The sequence below is a fragment of the Pipistrellus kuhlii genome, unplaced genomic scaffold (genome assembly GCF_014108245.1).
Source record: "Pipistrellus kuhlii isolate mPipKuh1 unplaced genomic scaffold, mPipKuh1.p scaffold_m20_p_12, whole genome shotgun sequence".
Classification (NCBI taxonomy): domain Eukaryota; kingdom Metazoa; phylum Chordata; class Mammalia; order Chiroptera; family Vespertilionidae; genus Pipistrellus; species Pipistrellus kuhlii.
Genome location: NW_023425427.1, coordinates 16,462,116 through 16,489,006, shown reverse-complemented (window position 1 = coordinate 16,489,006; position 26,891 = coordinate 16,462,116). Strand labels below are relative to the sequence as shown.

At 33.9% G+C, this 26,891-nt stretch overlaps 1 protein-coding gene across 3 annotated transcripts in view; it reads left to right on the top strand.

The window, feature by feature from the left end:
• The window catches only part of ZCCHC7 (zinc finger CCHC-type containing 7), a 155,845-nt gene that overhangs the window by 5,754 nt on the left and 123,200 nt on the right, over positions 1–26,891 (top strand). For 2 of the 3 annotated variants that reach the window (XM_036433346.2, XM_036433348.2), the window contains exon 2: positions 125–754. In XM_036433346.2, coding sequence (XP_036289239.1) covers positions 145–754 — 610 coding nt within the window. In that variant the 5' untranslated portion in view covers positions 125–144. The remainder of the gene's footprint in view (positions 1–124; positions 755–26,891) is intronic. The other variant, XM_036433347.2, reaches the window with a different exon arrangement.

Here is a 26,891-nt window from a genome sequence, read left to right as displayed (position 1 = left end):
GGTGAAAAAAAGGTGTTTTAATATGTTATTGAGAAAAATGATAGTCTTTGTATAGAAGTTAGCACTAAACAGGCATGACCTGAGTTTTAAAAATACCTTCTTTGTATGACTTTCTCTTTTACAGCATCACCATTACAGACTTTCATGATGTTTGGTGGTTATGAGACTGTAGAAGCATATGAAGATGACCTTTATCGTGAAGAGACATCTAGTGAACTGAGTGTTGATAGTGAGGTGGAATTTCATCTCTACAGCCAAGTTCATTATGCTCAAGATCTAGATAACATCATCAGGGAGGAGCAACATGAAGAAAATAACTCTGGGGATTCTGAATCCTTTAGTAGTAAGCAAAATCAAAAGAACTTAATTATCCTTTCAGATAGTGAGATCATCCAGGTATCAGATGGGTCAGAAGTTATCACTTTGTCTGATGAAGATAGTATTTATAGATGTAAAAGAAAGAATTTTAAAGTGCAAGCCAAAGATCAGACCAGAGGTTCTCCTGCTTCTCTTCATTCTAAGGAGTTGGATGGTAAGAAATGCAAGAGGAATATTAAGAAGCCTAAACTTGAAGAAAAATCAGGTATGATCCGAGAGGTTATGGTTATAGAAGTCAGTTCAAGTGAAGAGGAAGAGAGCACCATTTCCGAAAGTGACAACGTGGAAAGCTGGATGCTGCTGGGATGTGGAGTCGAGGATAAAGATGATGATATCCTTCTCAATCTTGTGGGATGTGATAACTCTGTTAATGAAGGTTAGTGTCATGTTGGCCATTTTGAAAAGTAGTATCATCTTTAGAAGACTGTTTTCCTAGGCAAAAAGGGTCTGCTCCGTTTAATTCCTCACCTTTCGGTCGTGTTTTTTTGCCTTGTTTCTTGTGAGACTCACTTATCAAAGGCTCTTCTAATGGTGGGCTGTCTGCACATCAGAAAGAGTATGTCAGAATATCAAAGAAACTCTGCTTCTACTCTAACCCATTTCATAGCTGCTTCTTCCTGTTTGGCTCTAGCCAGTTCTGGACTTGAAATCTTAGTTTCCCTCTCTCTCTGCTTGGTACCACAGGTGAGTACTCTATTCACCTCTGACATTGGTCCTGTGCTCTCATTCAGCCAACTCTGTTGGGTCTGCTTCTTAAGTGATTTGCTTACCTAGGAGTTATTCAGGTAGCAAGCATGGGGAATGCTAGTTACACATAGGATATGAAATTAATATTAAGATTTTAGCTCTTACCAGTTTGTCTCAGTGGATAGAGCATTGGCCTGCGGACTGAAGGGTCCCAGGCTCGATTCCAGTCAAGGGTATGTACGGTGGTTCAATTCTGGTCAAGGGCATGTACCTTTGTTGTGGGCACATCCCTGGTGGGGGATGTGCAGGAGGCAGCTGATCGATGTTTCTAACTCTCTATCCTCCCTTCCTCTCTGTAAAAAAATCAATAAAATATATATTTTTAAAAAGATATTAGGAATTCCACAATATGTAAGGTAGGAAACTGAAAAGCTGTAAGTGTACAATAGACTGTAGGAGAGAATGCAAATTCTGAGAACCACATCACAGGATTGAAATTTCAGTGTTAGCTTTGTCTCTTTTGTCATAAGTAGTCATCTAGTATTGATACTTATCCTTTTAAAAAGTCCCTTTCATTTCTTACCTTTTATACCCAATGCCTAGCAATAGTTTTCTAAATGATTTTTTTTTTTTTTAATATATCTTCCCTGCACACTATATTGGTCCTGAAATGCCCTTTTTACTCATATTTTACTGTTGCTCCAAAACCTTTCCTGGTACCCACTTGCGCTCAGAGGAGTGATGATACTGAATGGAGATCATGCTCTGGAGCTCCAGAGATCAACAGATTTTATTATAAGAAGCCAGATAAGAAGTATTTTAGGTTTCCAGGCCACAGGATCTCCTAACTACTTAACTTTGCCCTTATTGTGGGCATAATACCTAAGAAATGAGATGGACGGTTGTTTGTTTATTTTGAGAGAGAGAGAGAGAGAGAGAGAGAGAGAGAGAGAGAGAGAGAGAGAGAGAGAGAGAGAGAGAGGTGCAAGAAGAGAAAAAGAGAGAAATGATGTGAGAGAAACATTGATTGGTTGCCTCCCGCATGTGCCCGACTGGGGATTGAACCCAGAACCTGGGTATGTGCCCTGATTGGGAATTGAACTCACCACCTTTTGGTGTATGGGAGGATGCTCTAACCAACTGAGCTACACCTACCAGACCTGGGATGGTTATATCAACAAAATCTTACTTATAAAAATAGGTGGTTGCCTCAGGCTATAAGAGGCCAACTCTGAGAATTTGACAGCAAAAGGAGGAAAAGAAATAGAATAGTACATAGAAATAGTATGTAGAAAAGAAATAAAACATAGAGCAAAATCAAGTAAAGTTTGGTCAGAATAAAGGAGATCTAATAATGTTTTTGGGAAGAAAAATTTTGAAGGAGAGATTATACCTGTTCGGTAGACTAGAGTGGGAGGGGCCAAATAAAAGATGGGTTCAGGTATAAATGTATGAATTCGTTTTAAAAGGGGAGAGACACCATTAATCACTAAATTATCAAATATTTGTAGAGAAGAGTTGCATTGTTTTGAGGATTTCTTTTTATTGAGATGAAATTAACATAAAATTAACCATTTTAAAGTGCTCAATTCAGTGGTTTTTAGTTAATTGGAAATGTAGAAGCATTACATCTTTGTAGTTCCAAAACATTTTCACCACATCCAAAGGAAACACTGTACCTATTGAAGTCATTTTCTTTCCTTCCTCCTCAGACCCTGGCAACCACTAATCTGTTTCTGTTTCTATGAATTTACCTATCCTGGATATTTTACCTAAATAGAAGCATACAATACGTGATCTTTTGTGTCTGGCTTTCTTAGCATACTATTTTGGAGATTTGTGCATGTTGTAGCAAATATCAGTTCTTCATTCTTTTTAAGGCTGAATAATATTCCATTCTGTGAATATACCACATTTTGTTTATCCATTCATTTGTTGATTGACATGTGGGTTATTTCCACCTTTTGGCTATTGTAAACAGTGCTGTTGTGAACATTCATATTTATTTGGATACCTGTTTTGGATATTCTTTTGGTGATATACCTAGGAATGGAATTACTGGTATTTTTATGTTTCACTTTTTGAGGAATTACCTAACCATTTTTCACAGTGGCTGCACCATTATACTTCCTACCAGTACGAGGATTCCGCTTAGCAGCATTGTTTTTTTATGATGACTTGTCTTGTTGTACATTTCTATATGATTTGCACATTTCTACTAATATTTGGCAGGTTCTTTGTTATTTTTTAGTCCTCCCCCCTCATTCTGTTTCATATAGCTGTTGCTTATGTTTTTCTAGAATAGCTTTTTTGCATAAAATTTCCTTATATGTTGCCATTCATGTATAGTTTTGTTTTTTTTAAAATATATTTTATTGATTTTTGTACAGAGAGGAAGGGAGAGAGATAGAGAGTTAGAAACATCAATGAGAGAGAGTTATCGATCAGCTGCCTCTTGCACACCCCCAACTGGGGATATGCCCACAACCAAGGTACATGCCCTTGACCGGAATCGAACCCGGGGCACTTCAGTCCCCAAGCCGACGCTCTATCCATTGAGCCAAACCGGTCCCGGCACATGTATAGTTTTTAAAGAAACTTATTCATTCTTATAGATATGTATTCCTTTAAAGTTTAGTGTGTGTGTATTAGTAAAAATGTTTGATATAAGACCTAAGTAATTCTTGATCCCAGACATTCAATGTATGCTTTTATTATCCATATTGACATTTATCCCTACTCTTTGCTCCTAGGAATTTTTAAAAATATATTTTTATTGACTTCAAGGAGAGAAAGAGAGAGAGATAGAGAATGATGATGATGATAGAATCATTGATTGGCTGCCTCCTGCACACCCCACATCGGGTATTGAGCCCCCAACCCTGGCATATGCCCTGGTGGGGAATCTAACCGTGACCTTCTGGTTCATAGGTTGATGCTCAACCACTGAGCCATGTTGGCCTGGCTGGAATTTGTGTTGTTTATTTTGTTCCAGCCAAATGGAAACAAATTCTGCAGCCTGCAAATTAACTTGCTTGACTCTTACAAACTCTTACAGATACTCAAATATAGATTCCTATTTTATTTCCTTGATCTGCTAATGCCATAATCCTATTTCTTTCCAGTTAGTAAGCAGTATATTTAGTGCTGATACCTCTTTGGGTGTGTTGTTATTCTCTAATCAATATTATCTCATTCATAAATAGATCTGGGGAAAGGTCTGATTCAGTGTATAGAATAGTTTTGAGAGAAGGTTTTTTCATGTTGGTGGAATTTTGTTGAAATTCTAGCATACTTTTGAAATGATGATTGTTAAACAGCAGCAACAGCTAATTTGTGTACTCCTTTTCCTTCCCTCAACTCCCATCCCCAAAATATGGCATATTTAAAATATCAATAGGATATAAGAGAAGAGATTATAAACTCGTTGATGGCAGGTCTTTTCCATGCAAGTCTCTTTTTTCTTAACCATGGGAGTTAAGTCTCTCAAAATCCTGGTGATAGATGTGGTTAAAAACTTAACTCTAAAAAATAGGAGTAGTGAATTTTAGGTAGTATATGAACATATGAAAGACTATATAAGTTCACACATATTTTCCATTTACTATTGTTAAATTTGTAGTAATGAGTACAGCACCACTCTTGCTCTGTGGATAATTAAGGCTTTCTCCTGCTCTTTCAATTTCAGTGAGATGCTTACATTTGTTTTATTTTAGTACACAATTAGAGATAATACACTATGAGGCAGATAATACACAAGTCAAAGGCATTTTCCCCCCTTTCTGTTCTTCTTCCAGTGTTCAATACTTTTCTGATTTTGAATTTGTTGATTAGTTTCCTGAGGTTCCATTGAGGCCTTGGGGATGTAACATTTATGAATGTTCAGCCTAGCCTTCCTCAGTATATAGTTTTATGATGAGGGCTTTGGCTATAATAAGTTCCTGCCAAAACATAGACCTAAACTGCCCGTTAGTTACATCTGGCTCTTAGCTTTCTCTACTGAGGGATGTAGGAGTTTATTTCTAAGATCTAGGCTTCATTTTCTTTCCTTTCTTTCTTTGTTCCTTTTTTTATATAAACGATGCCTACTCTGTCATTTGTTTTCTTTTAAAAATTCTCACCCTTTATTTTCTTTCTTTTGTTGTCCTCAGTAGGATTGGCTTGCAATTCTCATGTTTTAGAAAGACAGGTTACCTGGTTGAAGAAAACATGCACCACAGGGAGTCAGCATGGTTTTAGTTTGTGAGGGTGATCTCAAGTTTGGGAGGGTGATTGTGTATGACAGCTAAATGGGGGGAGAGACACCAATGCTGTAAGAATTATAGAGGAATAATCAGCAACTTACTTTCCTGCATAGAGAAGGGATATTATTAGCTTTAGGAGTAATTGCTAACTCTTGGTTAATTTTTTATGGAAATTTTAAAGTATGTAAGGATAGAATGTTATAATGGACTTAGTATTCTAAAAACCAGCTTCAACAAATTATCAACTTATAACCAATATTATATTTAACTCCATGCCCCTATAATATTTTGAAGCAAATCACATACATCATTTCACTCATTGATATACATACATATATGCATTTTAGTACGTATTTTCCAGCGTAGAAGACGACCGGGCGTATAAGACGACCCCCTAATTTTACAGTTAAAACATAGGTTTAGGCCTGTATTCGCTGTATAAGACTACCCCCCATTTCTGAGGCAACACCAGTTCTTTTTTTAATAGGCCGCCTCTCTGACTCTGGCCATTTTCGGTTGACTTTTTTTCGGTTCAAAAGTCGTCTTATACGCCGGAAAACACGGGTATGTATTTCTGAAAGGTAAATATTCTTAAGAAATAATCATATCATTATCACACCTACACAAATTCTCACTAATTCTTTTTTCATTAAATATAACTAGGGTCAGTGTTAAGATTTTCCCATTTGGCTCTTAAATTTTTTCCTTTAATTTTATTGGAATTAAATCTGTTGTAATTAGTTAGTAACTTGTATCCTTTATAGCAGGGTAGGGAATTAAATTTGACTTGGTGACATTTTATGTTCTAATTAAAACTAAATCTGAAATCTTAAAAATCAGTCTCTTACTTATTGGATGCTTCCACTGTATAAGCCACTGTATCTTTAAGAAGTTGTGGTTTTACAATTGCTATATAATTCCTGCCTTTAGAAACCTTAAAGTGCATGACAATATGGAAACTTCACTGTGAGACCAGAGTTAAATATATTTTTACAAATATAAGAGATGCTTCAGCACAGTACATAGTCATTTTAAGGTGAATGTAATAGATTTAAAAAAAAAAAGATTATTGTGGCCAAAACCGGTTTGGCTCAGTGGTAGAGCGTTGGTCTGCGGACTGGAAGGTCCCGGGTTCGATTCCAGTCAAGGGCATGTACATTGGTTGCGGGCACATCCCCGGTGGGGGGTGTGCAGGAGGCAGCTGGTCGATGTTTCTCTCTCAATGACTTTTCTAGCTCTCTATCTCTCTCCCTTCCTCTCTGTAGAAAATCAATAATATATACATACATATATATATATATATATATATATATATATATATATATATATATATATAAAGATTATTGTGGGTAGGCAAAGTGTAAGACTGAATTGAAAAGTAGCCCTTTGAACTGAGTTTTAAAGAATGGATAAGGTTTAAAGTTTAGGTTAAATGCAAAGAAGAAGAATAGAAATTGAAAAAACCTAATAGAAACTTAAGACTGTATAGTATCATTAATGTTTAACTAATGGTTTAATATGTGGTTAATATGATTAAACATTTTAATAGTATGGCTTTTTAGACAACCACCTTAGCCTAAATTTAAATGAGGAAGGGCATTTATGTTTTGTATATGTTCAGAATGCTGACCAAGATTTTTTGGTGATTATTTTGTTCTAATGTTTTCTACCTGTTCCTTACTTTATATCTCATTTTCCTTTAAAAAAAAAAATGTGGATAATTTATATGACTTTGTGGCAGATAGAAAAATTCTCTCAGACGGACAAGGTGCTATAAGTCAAAGGACTGCTTTTTAAAGTGTCCTTTATGCAGGGCTGTTCTAAAATTAGAATATGTTTTACACTGTAATTTTTGGCATCTCCTAGTTTGTGTTCTTACCATCTTTTTTTCCTCCTTACCATCTTTAACATAGTAATTTTAATTAATTAAACTTTGTTTTTAATGCTCCTCAAATCTTTAAGGTAATATTTCCCTCCTCCCCTTTTTGCATTTATCAGGTAACTAGTCAGTTTAATTTCAGTAAATATAGTTTCTTGAGAGATTTTATGGCCAAATAGGTTATAATAGTGGATTGCTGCCCAGTTGGCATGGCTCAGTGGTTGAGCAATGACCTATGAACTGGGAGGTCACAGTTCAATTTCCGAAGGTGCTGGGTTTTGGGCTTGATCCCCAGTGCGGGGTGTACAGGAGGCAGCCGATTGATGGTTCTCTCTCTCCCTCTCCATTCCTCTCTCTAAAATCACTTTTAAAAAATTAAAAAACAAACAAACAGTGGGTTGCTTTTTGACATTCTTCTCATTGATGATTGTTTAATTTCTGCCTTATAATTGAAAAATAGCCATATGCTAGAGTTCTAGTGACTGGGAACATCAAGGCGCTCCCTCCTGATGTTTTCAGCTTTTGTGAGCCTGTCCTACACAATTCCCAAAGCTGCTTTTGAACTGTCTCTAGTTGTAGCATGTTACCTTACACTTAACTATTGTTAGGGCACCTTTTTATTTAATTTCTAATTAGCATAATGACTTTAACTGTGTTATTCACTGTTCTATAGTGAAGTTGTCATAGGGAGAGAAGAAATAAAAATGTTCAATTTCACCTTTAGTTGTGAATGGAGTGAAGTTTGAAAGCCTTTTATGGCTATTGTTCAGCAAACTGAAAATCTCATTAGAAACCCCAGAAATGCTAAGGCAGCTTTGGGTTAGATTTTAATAACATTTTGGAACGTTGATATTGCATGTTGCTAATTTTTGTGATTTTACTGTTGATCAGTAAGTTAGGTATGCATTCTTGCAAAGTCAATTTATGACTTTTAGTCTAAATCCATTTACAGTAGCTTTTCAACAGTGATAAGTACCTAGGGACAGGATTAAATTTTACTTTTTTTTTTTTTTGCCATTTCTTTTAGAAACTGATTAAATTTTTGCATAAGATATACTACATTTGTTGAAAACTGCTTAGTAAAAAATAATATAATATATATATGTATTGAACTAATGACTTAGTTGCCATTATAAGTTACTTACTCATCTACAGGTTTATTCTTTTTTGGAATGGAGAAGCATAAAATAAGGTGGGCACATTTTCATTTTTATCTCCTTATCATAGGAACTTGAATACTGATGTCTGGATAAAGAGTGTTTAACTGTAATTTTCTTATAGCTGTTTGCTATAAAGGTACTGTGTTTTCTATAGTAATTTACTAGCTTAAGAAGATAAGTCATTTATAGATAGTATATTTTTATGGTCAGAAGGTAAATTTGATGGGAACTACATTTGATTAAAAACTCTAAAACATTTTCCACAAGAAATATAGAAAAGGAAACATTTACTCTTTTTTCCCCCCCCTTGTAATAGAAAAGGCTATTTAGATAGTTCATGTCTTTAAATAGGTCCTGTTTTTAAGTTTTTGCTAAATTTATATTTAACTTCCAAGTGATTTACTGATCTCTTACTAACACTCCCCTCGTTGTAAACACTTAATAAAATAAAAGTGTTTGATTTAAGGAAGTTATTCAGCCAAATTATTGTTTATCCTTGTTTTGTTTTAAATTGTCATGGTTAAGTTTTTGGCATTTTGAGTATTTACCAGATTGTTGTTGATTCTGCTTATAATAAATAAATATTTTAATTGAGCATCACCATGTATATGATGACATTTTCTTTTCAGATTACACAGAGATACTTAGGAATATCTAAAGGAAGAGATTTGACTTGTTTCTTAGTTTTTAAATCTTGATCTGATAACGTTCTATCAGATATATTTTGGGGGCAAAAATTATTTTTGCAATAAAGATTTGGATTCAAATGTAAATGAAAAGTAGTAATAGATTATTTAAAAGTGGATCTTGTCTGTTAGTTTATAACTATTTCTGTGACATTTTTATCTTAGAATTTCAGCTTTTGTCATAGTTTTGAAAATCGTCAGTGGTGGACTTGAGAGCATCTGCTCTTTCGCATTCACATTAAGGGAAGACAGCACAGTTCTAATATGGGAGAATAATTTGTACTCTCCTCCCGTGCTTTTGCCCAAATATATAGTTAATTTATAATTACCTCAACATGAAAGTTTGGCTCTTCAGAGCTACTTACTGAAAGAAAATTTTTAGTGGCATGTGTAGGTCACATTTGATTTTGCTTTATAGTGAATAGTGCCTCTAACAGAATTCTGTACTATAGGAAGGGAAAGCCCTAATTTCTAGAAAACTTTTTAATAATCTTCCCATATTTGTAGTTAATGAGAAATTTTAAAGATATAGGGAATAGTCTACTTATAGCTGATAAATGTCATTACTAAGTAATTGAATAATTATACTTTGAAAAGTCAGGTGAGAGGAATTCAAGATATAGAGGAAAAAGGCAAATAAATTTAACTAAAGAAAGGTTTTAAAGAAAAGGTATGCAATTACATTAATCCTATAAGTTACTCCTTATATTGCTCTAATCATTTTTTAGTGTAAAATGATCTGATTGAAACAAAAGTGAACTTTTGTCAGTGACTTTACTTAGAAATAGTATTACTTTCCACTTCTAAAGATTTTAATTGCTGGTCAATTTTTATTGTTCTAAGTACTTGAAAATTACCTCAATCCCCTATAATTAATATTTTGCTTTATATTCAGTACCCTGTCTAGTTCACCTATTTTGTTTTGCTTTAAAAATAACATAAATTTTGTGAGAGAATAAATATAACTTAAATATTGCTGTAAATATGTTATTACTTTAATATAGTATGATTGCCTTTTATGTGTATGAAATATTTTCCTAAAAAGGTTAATAATATTCAAGATGTTTTTGGATAGCTGAGTTACTGGCAAAAATTCATCAGGTCTAAGTTATCGAATATTTGTATTGGTTTTTAACACCATGACTGTTTTGGTTGTTGTGTAAGTACCTTTATTCTTCTGTTTGAGATATCCTAGTTTGGGAAATTTCCTTTCTTACTATATTTAACAGGAAATGTAATGGTTGTGCCACTGGTCATCTAATTTTTAAGCTGTTTTGATTAGTTAAACTAACTTTGGTATATAGTTCTTTATGGAATAGTCAAGGAGGAGCTGTATATTGCCATCACTTAGGTCAACAACAGGGGCGAAAGGCTTATTTCTGACTTTCTTTTGTTAAAAATTTTCATTGCTTTAACATTATTTGAATATGGAAGGAGATAGAGTTGTGAAGCAGATTTCTGATTTGCTGATTCTCAGTATTAAGCAATGGGAATCCTTACTCTTCCCTTGGATACATCACATACATATGTACATTTTGATTTAAGGGGGGAAAACTTAATCTTTATGGTACATTGTGGATAGTTATGCCTTTTTAAAATTAATAAAACTAATAAAGTTTGTTTGGAAATCTCAAAAGATCTTTAGCAGTATACCTGCAACCTCAGCACTCCCTTTTTATCTATACAGATTTCCCTGCCTATTGTGGCCGTTCGCTCTAATTTAAATTTCCCATGGCTTTGGGTTGCAGACTTGGTTTTCTGCAAGAGTGCCCATGCTTACATGGTCATATATTCTGGGCGACTTTTCCACTTTTTCTTTTTTGTTATTTTGTTGATTGCTAAAGGGAAAGGGAATTTTCTCCCCTCACTTCTTTGTTTTGATCTTTCTTCCTTAGCCCATCTATTTGTGTGTTTTGTTTTGCAGATTGGGAAGAATTATTGTGTGGATTTAGATCCATGGGGACTAGCAAGGAAAAACTAAACTAATTTTGTTCTTGGTTTTGTTTTCCTAATAACAGTAACAATTTAATTTTTTAGCCATTGAGCAGCTCAAAAGATATGTTAGCTTTATGCATGAAATTGATAGGAAAGTATTAATTCCAGAATTTTCTATTCATGGTTGCTCTCTGATGGAATAAAAATGTTATATTATAGTTGAATTAAGTAAATACTACTAGAAATACAAATTAGCAGTAAGTAGTACTGTTATAAGTTTTAATTTAAATATTATTGTATATTCAAAAGATATTCATAGGTAATCAGCTGTAATCTAATATGTGATATCTCTTACATTCATTTTTTCTTGTTATGATATGTATATATTCAAATAGACATCAATATACATTGATTGGAGACATACGTTTTTAATTTGACCAGATCTTTAAAATTTTCCTATTCTTGCAAAATATGCTTACTTTTCAAATGTGAAGGATTTTGTTTTATGAAACAACTTCGTGCTACTAAATGTTAAATCTTTGGAGAACTGTTATGGCAATTTAAATGTTGAATAATTTGTTACTGCTGTAAGGGAATAGTAGAGGCTTCTATCTTAACATCACCTCAAAATATTTTTTCATTAATATCTGAAGATTTTAGAATAGCAAATTAGTGTGATCAAAGATACTTCTGTTTTACATTTGTTTTGTGAGGATGCCAACATACAATAGCATTATTTAATGGAATTTTGAATTCCTTAAATTAATATAAAATAATAAAAAGTATTTTTTAGCATTTAAAAATTGTAATAATTTCCAAATATACCATGATATTGTGATATACTGTTAACTTATAGTTTAAGAGAACTTTCTAGCATTGATAAATAGGATGAAAAGGGATTAATTTTGATATGCATAATTTTAGGGGTTTTTGTTTGTTCAGTTGATTATACACCATGGCAATGAGTTATCTAAAATTTTCTTTCTGGATGTGTGTTAAATACTTTGGCAAGTTTTCTTTTGTGCCCACTAACTGTAGTTTTTCTTCTGGACTTTAGTGTTCCTAGACTATAAAACTGGTTTATAGAATTTGCTATTATCAAAAAACAAATGACATTTTTGAACTTTTGTTTTTATTACTTTCTAGTTATTATGTATTTCACAATTTTATTTCTGTCTAATGATGTCTCAAGAAGCAATTTCTCTTAAAATCAGTGAGTTTCAAACTAGGAAGAAAATGTATCCTGATAATCTTATTAGCTCTTGTATTATCCCTGACAATTAAAATTATCTTAATAATTTTTCCTTTTCATCATTGTTATAGCGGTTTCATAAGTTTATAAAATAATTCTGACTAGTAGTTTCAAAGGTGTTTTACATTTACATTTGATTTTCATATGTAATTATTAAAAAACACTAAGCTCTACAATATATTTATTTCCAGTATTCACATCAAATCAGGGTATAAATATGGAAAACAGATTCAGTTGTGAAAGTGTACAGCTCTAAAAATAAGAAAAAAATAAGAAAATTTTTCTGTTAGTGCAAATAACAAATTTTTCTGTTAGAGTGTTCTCTACTATTCCCTTACTGAATGTTCACGTACAATGTTATTAGGTCTTAAAGCTAAGGGCACAGGTTTGTTGTGTGTGGCTTTCAGCAGGAACGCGCTGCAGAGCCGAACTTGAAATTTATTAAGGAAAGAGCAAACTGGTAAAGGGCTTTCATGCTATTAAAACCTTCACAATCGTCAGACAACTTTTTTTTTTTAAAGGTCATGATTCTTGATTCCTTTTCCAGCCTTTATTTGAAACTCCCGTTTTGTAGGATTTCTTTTTTGTTCTCCCTCTCTTTTTTCTTTTGGCAGTGGGCGGAAGATTCTCTTAAAACTGAATGGCTAACCATGTATAGTAACTATTAATGTGTAATGGAAATACTTTTATTCTTGATATTTTTTAGACCAGAAAATGCTTTGAAGGTAAGCCAATGAAGGTAAAATTACATTGTGCGGTTGGAAAACCTTTTAGATTTTTCTGTTTAAAAGAGTAGGCGCTGCATTAGAGCTTTAAACAGGGATTGCTTGGTAATTTTGAGGTGTTTTTGTATTTCTTGAAAAATACTAAACTGTGGATGAGAGAACAAGAACTTGGGGGAAAGAAAGCTCATATCCACGATGTCTACACTTGGCAGATAGAGATTTGTATGCCGCTATAGATTTTTGAAAACATAGAGCTTGAACTCTGTTTTTCTCAGAGTTTACTTAAACTTTGACATATTTCTCAAAGTTTGATTGTGATAACTTTTAAAATTTTAAATCTGGCATTTATCCTGAATTAATTTAAGCCTTCACAAAATTAACCAAACAATCCTTGATGATAATTGCTGATATTCAGTTACATCATGTTCATTTTAAATAATAGTTCTTTGGTCTTTTTTTCTTTTATTAATATGATAAGCTAAACTTTAAAAAACGATCTGTAAGAACGCAGAACTTGAATTATGTAAAATTTATATATTTTGCTGTAGAATCAAATTAAAATACATTTTGATATATAATAATTTTATTTCTTAGTGTTATAAGGACATCTACTGGCTTCCAATATATAAAAATGGTATATTTAAATGTTTTCGTAAATTAACTGTAGTCATTTTTTAATGCAAAAACTTGAAGCAAATGATTAAATATACTACTATTGGTTTATTTAGATTTTCAGCAATTAGACTTTATGAAGTAGGAATAAACCTGGGATTTTATTTAATTTAAGAAAATATAATTTAAAAATAACTAATATTAGAACTAGAGAAATCTTATCAAGTATAGTAAATCCATGTCCATTTTATTTTAAATCTCTAGTTAGAGAGGAAGGTATGAGATGCTAACATCTTCTTTTTGGAAATCATAAGGTGTGTTTTGAAAAGGATGAAAGGACAAAAGTAACCTGGTTTCAAGCAAATTTATATAATTTTGACAATGTATTTTTCTGTTTTGTCCTTGATGGGTTCATGTCACAAAATCCTGCAAAACTTCACAAAGTGTTAGGAATATTTAATTTAGTAGGCTCGCTGAAAACTGTTTTGTGATATATCTAGAAAATTTTATATATGGAGTTTTTATATTTTAAAATTTAGTGATTTTAGGTGACAAATAGATGACAGATCATCTTGGTGCTTTTTCTCAATTTTAGTCTTGTTAATTTAGACATATTATTTGTTTAAAATTTATTTATAGTAATATGTTATTGTTGAATACAGTCTTACTGTTCCAATTACATTTCATCCATCTATGACATTTTATCAGCCAGCTATTCTTATATTATTATTATTATTAAATTTTGTGTTGTTATAAGGTACAGACTTAAAGTTTAAAGTAAGAGCTGGTGTATATTACAGTGTATATGACCATTTCTAATTTGACCTGTTACTGTAAAGAAGGTTAACAAGTGTGTATGACTAGCCCACCCCTTCTGGAGCAGTTGAGAACAGGCCTCAGAAGACTCAAAGGAATTCTTTTAACTCCTAGCAGGGCCACGGGGTCAATGTCAGATTTAGTCATGCTGTTATTTTAGCCCAGTGGTCCAGAGAGATGACTGAAAAGTGAGTCTTTTATTTCTTTTTGTGTGTGGTTATTAACAGGATTAAATGTAAGCCATTGTGTACTAAGTACCAATTAGTTTCTCATCTGAGAGGTTCATCATGATTTTTTGTCAGCCCTCACCTTGTAATATTTGTTTCATTGTTTGATTAGTTAAGGGGCTGAATGGACTAAAGAAAAGTTTTATAGCAGTGCTTTTAAATTCATTGATAATTTTAATACATAGTAAGATATGTAGACCTTGAATGAAAAATGGACCACATAGAAAATTGACATAAAAGATGGTGAAGTTAAGGAAATTGTTTAAAATTTTCCTTTTCTATGTATTTTCTTAAAAAACAGACTATTACATCAAATAATACTTTTATATTTTTAGTAGTCTGCTTTATATTCTTATGCATACTTTAAAAAATTATGTTCAATTTGCTGTGAATTTGTAATTATTGTTTGGGAAGAAACGACACCAAGAAACACACACCTAGAAACTCCAAAATTAAAAAACTCTTCTTCCAATTTCTACATTAGAAACATAGATTGAACTATTAAAAGTGAACATAAAAAATCTAGAATAAAGATAATTATTGGGTATAAATAAGCCTTAATTTTTTTAAAAAAGCAGCCTGAAAGTTGATTCTTTATGCTATTATAAATAAATAAAAATGCAAAGTTGTACAAGTTTAGAGAAGAGGAACATACCTTTTAATTATGTATTAAATTGGTGTGGTTTGGTGGTGGTGTTTTTTATATTTGCCTTTTGAAATTCTTATTGTTTCTTTCAATAAATTTTTGGACAAAAATTGTTCTTATAAATTGGGTCAGAAATGCTAATTTCAATTAAAAGCAACAAATATAACTCAGAATTAAAATAGAAGAATTATTTTGTTAATATATAATTGTCTGGGACAGTAGATATTATACCTTGATGTTGAAGTATACAACACACATTTTTACATGTATTTGCCTTTAATTAATATGCCTGTAGGCTGATTCAGGCTTGACATTAAGTTCCTTTATATACATTAAAAACAATAAGTATTAATCTAAGCAAGTGCAATATTATTTTAACTTACTATTTTAGAAGAGTTGCTTGATTTATCTCACATTGTTTGATGTACCTACCATATTTAGATACACCCTATATTAAGTCCTTTGCTTAATTGCAAGATTTTTTTTAAAGGACCTAGATTACTTTATTATAGAGTTGGTTATTGAAGATTTTATTACCCAAATAATTATGAAGCAGATAGAATCTGACATACAAGATTTCCCTCCTCAAATTAGTTTCAGACATAGTGAATTTATAACCTTTGCTTGTTAGTATTTATGTATCTAATTTTCTGAGAAACACGCTTCTTTAAAGCCTAGATATATGTTACTTTTCATATTTTCCTCTTTAATTATATTTTGGAAAGGATTTAGATTCTCTAAATAAAAAACCTTATTTCTAACCTTCTTACCATATTACCAAATTATACCTGCTCTATTATTGTTTAGCAGTTGAGTTCTCTTTGCTCTTCCCACCCTATTTTTAAAACAAAGTATGTGTAGCTGCATTAAGCTGATGGAAGAATTTTAATCAACAGGAAGTAAGTCAAAGTAGCTTCCTCTTGTGATTTGTTGTTTAATCTAAGAAAGTAGTTTCCTTTGAGAGATAGATAGAATTTTTGCTATTTAACATCCCCATAACATCTTTGGGGAAAAAGAGGGAAATCTTTACTATGAAAACCTTGTAATATGACAATGGGCCAATGAAAATAAAAATTTATTTCGCCTTTTAATACTTTGTATTTGACTTCATAAGAAGCTGAAGGAAGTAGATGTTAAGTTGAAAATACGACTCAATGTAAGTGCTCGGATGGTCATATAATTTAAAATTAGCAAATGCCTGTATTAATTGACCTAATATTTAGAAAATGTAGCTAATAACAAACTATTTGTAAATTCTATCTTGACTTAAAGTAGAATTAGGTGTCCAGTAGAATTGGTGTAGAAAGTAACATTCAAAGGAAGAATAAGGTGAAGGACAGCTATTCTAAATAGTGTCTACTGTTAGCAATTGAATTATGATATCCATTTAGTAAATTATAACTTTAATAACATTCAGCCACATTACCTTTTTGTTGTTGTTAATCTGCACCTGAGGATATTTTTTCCATTGATTTTATTTTTAGAGTGGAAGGGAGGGAGGGGGCCAAAGGAAGGAGGAGAGAGATAGAGATAGAGATAGAGATAGAGATAGAGATAGAGATAGAGATAGAGAGATAGACATCGATTGGTTGCCTCTCCCGCACATGCCCAATGGGCCCAGACCGGGGCAGAGACCTGCAACTCAGGTACTGCCTTGAGGGAGAATTGAACCCCAGAAACTTTAGTGCACAGACCAACACTCCAGCCACTGAGCTACACTGGCCAGGGCCAGCCACATTGCTTGCTTGCTTCTTCTTCTTCTTTTTTTAAATATATTTTTACTGATTTCAGAGAGGAAGGGAGAGAGAGGAGACTATCAGTGATGACAGAATCATTGATCAGCTGCCTCCTGCACGCCCCCTACTGGGGATCAAGCCTGCAACCTGGGCTTGTGCCCTGACTGGGAATTGAACCATGACCTCCTGGTTCATAGGTTGATGCTCAACCACTGAGCCAAGCCAGCCAGGCCCAGCCACATTTCTTATGGTTGGTACCTAAACACCTTGAAATTATTATGCTATTTTAAAAATAGTACAGTGGAAGTTGGGAACTTAGAGAAATACTATTTCATCGTAAGACTCTACAGAATATTCTTTTCTTGATAAATAAAGTTCTGAGGGATAGTTGATGTTGCAATGTAATTGAAAAATGTTTTATTCCATAAAAACTTTTAGTTTATACTTTGTCTGTCTGTCTAATCAGGTGAGACCTAACAAATATAGACATAAATACCCTCTAACCCTTTAAAAAGTGTCTACTATTGTCAAATGTAGAGGTATAGGTGTGTTACCTTATTTATTCCATAAAATTAAAACACAAAGTTAGAAGGAAATAAAAACTCATAAATATCTAAATTCCAAGAAGATAAGTGGAAGTTGAGTGAAGAGTGAGTAGACTAGAGATCTAGTTTTTTAGTCTGCTAGCTAAATGCCGTATCCAAAGCTTTAACCTTTTGGGCTTTTACATTTCCTACAATGCATATGACTTTATTTTATATAAAGAATGACAGTCATGATAGGATTAAAAAATGTAGCTCATATAGTGCTTAGAATTGACTTTCTTATGGCTTTGTAATGCAGACCAAATCTTTGTGGCTTTTGGGGGAGAAAAAGAAAGCATTCTTTTATTTTAACTTATTGTATTTGATGAATAATATTTTGTATGAAAGGTGCTATAGATCCTAACTATTAAATAGTCATTTATATACTATGATTTCATTGGGTCAGCCCGGTTTATAACCTCTTAAAAACATTTAAGTTTTTAAAATCTCTACTGTTTATCAGCTGATTTTTAATACATATCGATAGTCACATATTAGTATTTGATTATAAAATAATTTTTGCTTCTATTTTATAGAGATGCTTTGGATAAGCATTGATGATAATGATGTTTCTATCTGTATCTTTTACTGACTTTTACCTGGTATCTTAAACTGTCCATATTATTTCTTTATATTAATTAGGAAAAAGGAAGACTGGACTTGCCTCTGTTTTTTTTAACTTTTTAAGATATATTGTAGAAATTGAATTGAAATGTCTATTAACCTTTGATTATCTGTGATACTGGTTTGGAACAAAGACATAAATATGAGACAGTAAATCATTGCCAAAGAAATATAGTCTGTGTCTATTTATTCAGCCCACAAAAAATCAGAGACTATTATGATTCATTGTGTGAGGTGTGCTGCTCCATACAGAGATGAATCAGCCATAGACTTGACTTCAAAGATCCTATAGTTTAAGAAAAGAGACAGAGATGAGTGGTATAGGACAGCTATTGGGGTGCAGAAGAGGAAAATCTGTTTTCATGTGTATCATATGGATTAGAGAGGGCAGCAGACTTTATTTCTATTTTGTTTATTTTAATTTTTTTAATATATATTTTATTGATTTTTTACAGAGAGGAAGAGAGAGGAATAGAGAGTTAGAAACATTGATGAGAGAGAATCGATCAGCTGCCTCTTGCACACCCCCTACTGGGGATGTGACCGCAACCAAGGTACATGCCCTTGACCGGAATCGAACCCGGGACCTTTCAGTCGGCAGGCCGACGCTCTATCCACTGAGCCAAACCGGTTTTGGCCTTTATTTCTATTTTGAATAAGGCACTTTCTTATACTGGGTCCCTTAAACTTGCAGGGTCCATTTTGCGGGATGGTCTTTGAGTTCTGTAAGAACTGTTAACATTTGTATTTTTATTTTGATGTTTGATATTGTATCTAGTTAGAAAGACAGCACTTCATAGTGGTAATTCATAATGGAAAGCAATTTTTGTAGAATGGAATCTGTTTCTTAATAAGTCAGTGTTTCTCAATTTAGAATTTGTAGACAGATTTGATGTTCAAGAAAAGTTTTTATACATTCCTTAAGGTTGAAAAACAAAGGCTTAGGCTAATAATTTGTATTCTCTGTACCACATTCAAATCCATGGCAGGAAGTAGTTGGTCTAGAAATATGTGAGTAGCAAGGGGATCTATTTTGAGATTAATTTTTTTCTTTTAAAAAATATATATATTTTATTGATTTTTCACTGAGAGGAAGGGAGAGGGATTGAGAGAGAAACATCCATCAGCTGCCTTCTGCACACCCCCTACTGGGGATGTGCCCACAATCAAGGTACATGCCCTTGACCACTCTATCCACGGAGCCCAACTGATTAGGGTGGGATTCATTTTTTTCAGGAGACAAGGCAATTCAGAAAGGTAGCTGAGAGTTCACTAAGTCCCAAAATTCTTTGAGTTGTTTTGTAAGTCGTTACCATTTAGGATTTAAATTGGTGGCAGTGCTGATGTATGAGCACAGTTTGTGTGATTTTAAACAGTCATGAACTGTGAATTTATTAAATGGAGGGTAAAATGCCTAAATATATTCTTATCATAAACTAGACCTGTTAAAATGGTTTCTGTTATAAGCCTTCTACTCTAGTTCTAAACAGCACACTATACAATAGTCAAAGCCTTTTTTATATTGACTATAATATTACAGTAAATGAACAGTTTACTTTCATTGAAGTTAATTAAACCTAGATTATTTTGTAGAGTATGGTTTAGAATTTTGTATCATAAATTTGTGGGAAACTCGTAAGGAATAAACAAGTACTTTAATTTATAGTCCATAGTACCTAAAGAAATTTGAGTTTCACATTTGGTAAACTAAATGTGGTAAATTTAAGAATATATATTTAAGATATCCACAAATTGGGAAATCTGGAGGGGGGAGAAGGGGGGAGAAACACTGAAGAGTATTTCTCATCATTTTCTCCTTTTCTTCTTAAAATATTTTGGGATAAAAATAACCACACTCCCTACCCCCCTTCTCCCTTTTACATTCTCCCTGTCCCCTCCCCCCCAAACAAACTGACCAAAATAAGAATTAGATGATGGTTTTAAGTTTCTTACATTTTTCTGAAATCTCTCCAGGCTTTTAGAATTGGAAATACCTAGGAAGCCTGTTTTGATAAGAGAGATGAAGCTAGGACGACATTACTTGCTCACATTGTACATAGAATAATTTTGGCTCATCTTCAGATTCTTATTTTCTTACGGTGTTTTGCATGTAATATATGCTACTTTGAGGATATTTTATTACCATTTGAGGTCCTAATAGTCCATGTGTCAGATTGCCTTTATATAAAAACATATTTAAATTGCTTTGACAGATACTTTAAATGAGAAACATGAATTTCACATTGTCATACTCTCCCTTGTTTTTGCCTTTCTTTTTTTTTAACCCAGAATAATTGTAAGCATTTCTCAATTTCCTGTGCACAGAAATTTCCTGAAACATTAAAAGGTGCTAAAAGACAAGCTCTGAATGAAGTCCCAAAGATACATCACTGCTTGACTGCAAACATCTTTAAGAAGTCACTGATTATAATGAACACAGCCTTTAGTGGCAGTTTTTCCTCTCCTTTTCAGGAGAACGTGACAGAATGTCATTAAGGTTTTAGAAATGAATGCTCCTGAGGAAAGGAGGATCACTAGGACTACAATGATGCCCAGTATGTGGCCGCAAGATTCTCAGTTGGACTCCTTTTAGGTTTTTAATCAGGTTGGGGAAGGGGGATGGATGGAGAGGAAGGGCATGGAATAGACAGAAGCTTTGGAACACCTGTACACCCGAGCGAGCGTTTTACTTTCTCATTGATCTCTTTTAATACTGAATTTGTAAGGTCTATTATAGAAAGGTGAACTAGATTCTAAATATTTTGAGAGCCAATAAACATAATCATCCGTTAACAGTTTATATTTAGAAGCAAATGATTTTCTTTTGCATTTAACTTAAACTGTTTGGATATATTAAATCTGAAATTTCATTTAAATTGTAATTCCACTCTACTCTAAGGATATTGTTTTAACCCATTGTTCTTTTGTGTGATGACAGTAATTGCCCTTGATATATTCTGCGGGTCAATCAGATTGTATCACAAAAGAGGCAAATAATAAATGTGTGCCAGAAAGAGCTATGTCTCAGTGTAAGAATAGAAAAGCATAGTTTTGCATTGGGCATTACAATAACATCGCGAAGGCATTGCAACATATATATATTCATATCTTTTTATGAATGTAGGGTGAAAGAAGGAGTTATTTTTAAGTGTTCAGCCATCATTTCCCACTTTAGACTTCTTAAGTATTATACAAACATTATAAATCTTATATTTAATACATAATATTTAACATGTTTGTTTTATGATTTTTTTTTAGTATTACAGTATATATACTGGGCTGGAGAAGTTATTTTTCCTGTTTGATAAGGTAGTGTTTCTAAGCAGGTTTTTTCTTTCTTGTGAATCACTGTAGCATTGGAATTTATAAAGACATGACTATCACTTTTTTTCAGCTGAAGTCATAAAGAAATATTTAGAGTATCTCAAGTATGTTTCTCAGTAAATCTTTTTTCTACCTTCTGTCCTTTATTTTACTTAGAACTTTTAAACATTAAAGCTGATATTGGAACAGGTAACTTTCATTTTTTTGGTCTTAGCTACTTAGGTTTTATGACAAATTATAAAATTATCTCCATATGTTACATTAAAAATATATTTTTCCTTTGATTTTAGGGTGATGTTGGGGCTTTTTTTGAGCTCTGAATATAAATTTAGCTCCTGTGTGTTATTTCTAGATAGGCTTCCTGACAACTAAGTAGTATTTCATTAGCCATTCTTTATTTTGTCAGTGTTTATCCCACACAAAATAATAATCCTTATAAACCTCACTCACTGCCTTTTTAAAAACGATGAATTGAGACCAGCATTATTCCAATTTCTTCTGCAAACCTAAGCTTACGTTAGAGCAAGATCACAGTGATGGTAGTATATACTAAGAAATGTTTGAGGATTTCTTTCTATTGAGAGTATTAAAGAAAAATTTCCAAATAGTTACCTAAGGTTAAGTAATCTTGAAATATATAGGAAAGTCGTAAGATCTGAACTTCCTCCTTTCTTCTTTCTGGTCCTGTTTGCCTTGACCTTAAAAAATAATAATAAACTTTTTATTTTAGAACAGTTTTAGGTTATGGAAAAATTACAAAGATAGTACAGAGGATTCTCATATTTCCAACAGCCAATTTCCCCTCATTAGTACCATCTTATATTAGTACTAGAGGCCCGGTACATGAAATTTGTGCACCCCAGCAGGGGGCGGGGGAGTGTCCCTCAGCCCAGATTGCAAGAAAGCACAGGCCAGGCCAAAGGACCCCTGGTGCATGATTGGGGCCAGAGAGGGACTGCAGGGGAAGGAGGGACTGGGGAGGGTCCCTCAGCTCGACCTGTGCCCTCTCGCAGTGCAGGAGCCCTTGGGGGATGTCCGACTAATGGCTTAGGCTCGTTTCCCATAGGCAGTCAGACATCCTTAGCGCTGCTGTGGAGACAGGAAAGGCTTCCACCACCACTGTGCTTGCCAGCCATGAGCCTGGCTTCTAGCTGAGCGGTGGTCCCCCTATAGGAGCGCACTGACCACCAGGGGACAGTTCCTGCACTGAGCGTCTGCCCCCTGGTGGTAAGTGCATGTCATAGTGGCCAGTCATTCTGCTGTTCGGTTGATTTGCATATTAGCCTTTTACCATATAGGATGATATCAATTTGTTTATTTGATTGGCTTGTCTTGATTCTTTCCAAAGGTCTTTCAAACTTATATTTTGGTTCTAAGAAAACTTATAATATTTCATAAGTTTATTTTTTGTATCTTTATAAAACTCGTATTAATGGTTTTATGAACCCTTTTATAATTCATTTATCACTTCTGAGAACTTGAGGCATGTGTTTTTTGCCTTTGAGAGTTATTGGACCCTGGATGATTTCAATAGGCCAGGTTACCCAAACCTTTGGTATGATTCCTTCCTTAATTATTGCAAGATTTTTAAGTGGTCAGAGTATGTGCAATATGCATGGTGTACTAGGATTATAAGGACTTTATTGAACTTACTTTTTTAGAGAAAATGCCATAAAAAAGGAAAGTTATTAGTAGCTAAGCTTTTTCAGGGTAGGGTGATGGTAAGAAAATAAGTCTTATGTGGTAATTGGGTAGAAAGTATTGCTTACTTTTCCTAAGTGCCTTTGAAGATCTTGATTCCTTTTGAGAGGAACAGGAGGGGATGGACAACTGTTTTGTTTGTTTTCTCTTTTAATACTAATTTTTCCCCTCCCCCCCTTTCTTCTTGCTATTTTTTCCTATTTTGTGGCTAGATAGGATTTTCTTTCCTCTTCTTCCTATCCCCAGGCAATCACAATGGTAGCCCACTTTGGTAGGGAGCCAGTGCATAGTAATTAAGAGCACAGGCTTTGAAAGCAAGATCTAGGTTTGATTTTGCCATTTACTACTAGCCATCTAATTTTGGGCATATTTCTTACATTTTCTAAGTCTCCTTTTTCCTCATCCGTAATGAAGATTGTGCTTACCTTTTGGGTTTGTTGTGATGATTAAATGCAAATAATGCATGTGGAATACATACCATAGTCCTTGGAATGTTGTAAGAACTGAATAAATGTTAGTAACTGGATTAAAATACGAGGGTGCCATGTAGGCAAGAATATGGTATAAATATAAGGTTGTTTAGAATTGTATATTTTTAATTGCATGGTATGTAACAACTTGATCTCGGTTTGATGCTTTTGAAAGTTAAGATGAAAATCATAATATTTTGTAAAATAATCTTAATGAGTTTTGAGTTCTATTTAATTTCTTTAGATTTTATTAAAGCATTAGAGGCCCGGTGCATGATTGGGGTTCCTTGGGGTAGCCTCAGAGATTGGGCCCCAGCTTATGCTGTGAGCCTCGCAGCCCCAGCTTGCACCCCAAGCCTCGCAGCACCACCTGGCACCCTGCCTTGGCCTGGCGTTGCCCCCTCACCTATTCTACCATCTCACCTGAGGGGTGATCGATTGGGTCTGCCCCCCTCCCCCCACGAGCCACCCCTCCCTCCCCAGCTGGCCAACCTCCCGTGTCCCTCCCCTCCTTTGTCTCGATTGTGCACTGGTGGGGTCCCTTGGCCTGACCTGTACCCTTTTGCAATCCAGGACCCCTTGGAGGATATTGGAGAGCCAGTTTCGGCCTGACAGTGGAACAACTGGTCACTATGATGCATACTGACCACCTGGGGACAGACGCTCAATGCAGGAACTGCCCCCGGTGGTCAGTGGCCTCCCCCAGAGGGAGCGCTGCTCAGCAAGAAGCCAGGCGGCTGGTGAGCGCAGCAGCAGTGGTGGGAGCCTCTCCAGCTTCCGGGCAGCGCTAAGGATGTCTGACTGCCAGCTTAAGCCAGCTGCCCATAGGGTGCAGGTGTAAGCCATCAGTTGGACATCCCCTGAGCATTCTGGACTGCGAGAGGGCACAGGCTGGGCTGAGGGACTCCCCGAGTGCACGAATTTCGTGCACCGTGCTTCTAGTAAGGAATATTCCATTTGGCTCTCCCTGTAATGCAGCAGAGATGTCCCATCAGCTCACAAATATTTTATTGACAGCTTTCTTTCTTAATAAGCACTAATGGTGTCTGCAAAGGTGAATAAAACTAGTTTCTAACCAGTCAAGAATATCACCATCTGGTCCACATCCATCTGGGTTTTTGGGTTTGGTCCCTGTCAGAGTCCATTCAGGAGGCAACCAATCAACGTCTCTCTCAAAGTGATCATAACTTGGCTAAGTTTAAACTCTATTGGTAGGTTGCACAGTGTTAGTTTGTATTAGCTATTGTTTTGTTTTTGTTTTATTTTAGTAAAAAGAAACATGAAAAATATCTTAGGTAGCAAAGCACTGGAATTAGGTTGGCTTTATTCTTAGATCTCTTGATGGATTTCTTTGCTTTAAGCCTTAATTTACCTTTCTTGTTTTCTTTCTCCCTTCCTTCCATAGAAAAGGTACATTTTTCTGAATATTGACTTGACTTAGATATCCTTTTTGTTTTAATTAAACCATTTAATTGAATTTTCTCCAAATTCATACATTATTAAAGATCTCATTTCTTTTCTTTTTAAATATATATATTTTTAATTTTTTAAATATGATTTCAGAGAGGAAGGAGAGAGATAGAAACATCAGTGATGGAAGAGTATCATTGCTCAGCTATCTCCTACACGCCCACACTGGGGATTGAGCCTGCAACCCAGGCATGTGCCCTGACTGGGAATCAAACCATGACCTCCTGGTTCATAGGTCAGTGCTCAGCCATTGAGCCATGCAGGCCAGGCTCATTTCCTTTTTTTAAATGGCCATTGTGGCTCATTATATTTTGGCTATAAAAAGGCTATTTTAGGTTTTCTTGAATTTCTCTCCTGACCCATGTGTTATTTTCCAGAGGAAGAGATCATATTTTATCCCTCCTTATTAACTCCAGAACCTATAATAGTGTGTCTGGTATATATGTTAAATGCATGCTCTAAATGAAGTAAAAAAAATTTTGAAATTCTTTTTTATATATTGAAGAATCCAAATGACTATAAAAAGTTTTAAAATAACTCGTATAAGCATTTTTCACTTTTGCTTATGTTGTTTAATTCCTTATAAAAATAATTGTTATAAAGGTTACTGAAAGTTTATGAGCTTTTTAGTTGATTAATGGGAATATTTAGATAGATAATCCCTTCATTGTCATCTTTTTTTTCTTTAATTGTTAAAATTGTATAGTAGTATCACTTTCTTCAATCTCCAAGTTAGTTGATATTTATTTACCCTTTGTCACCAATATTCTTTCATTAAAACATTTCTTTGTTCATTCAGTTATTGATTTAGATTTAACAGTTTTATTATATTAAGGCATTGTGATGAATAAACAAATTTTCCTGGTTCAAGGAGTTTGTAATCTAGTTTACTTCTCAAAATGAGGGATATGGGGACCCCTGTGGTTCCTGCAAGGTCAAAACTCTTTTTATCAGAAGATGCTCTTATTTTCCTATTTCATTGTGTTGGTATTTGCTCTGATAGTGCAGAAGCAACGGTAGGTAAAACTGCTGATGCCTCAGCATGAATCAGTGCTATGGCAACAAACTACTGGTCATTGTATTCTTCACCACTACAAACTCAGTTTAAAGAATAGAAAAAGCTTAGTGTCCTTGATGAAGCAGAAAAAAATTGTTTATTAAATCTCTCTCCTTGTAACCACTTTTCCCAATATTCTGTATGACGAAATGGGAAATATTGTACATGTAAAGAAAATACTTGTGTTATTTTCTGGAGTATGATTGTAGTCTCAGGGAAAAGCATTTGTTTAATTTTGTGAGCTGAACTAGCCTCTTTTAGCATAGAACATTTTTACGTCTAACAACTGACAAGCTATAGCTCTCAGAATTTGGTATTTTATGGACATTTTCTTGAAAATGAATGAAGTAAACATGCCACAACAAGGAAAATAACTTCCAGCATTTGTTTCTACTGATAAAATTCGAGCTTTGAAGCAAAAATTAGAATTTTGAAGAACTTGTATCTGTCATGGTAAATTTGACAAAGCTTCCAAATTCTTAAAGACTTATGAAAACAATTGTGATATAACAAATGTGATTTTTTTTATTATTATATGATGAAATATATATCAGCATTTGGTATTTTCCATATGACCAATGCATGATGCTATAAAATTGTGCGTGGGTTAAAAGATCCTTTCAACATACAAGGTAGACAAATGAATTTTAATGTTCACAAAATGCATGAAAGTTCAGT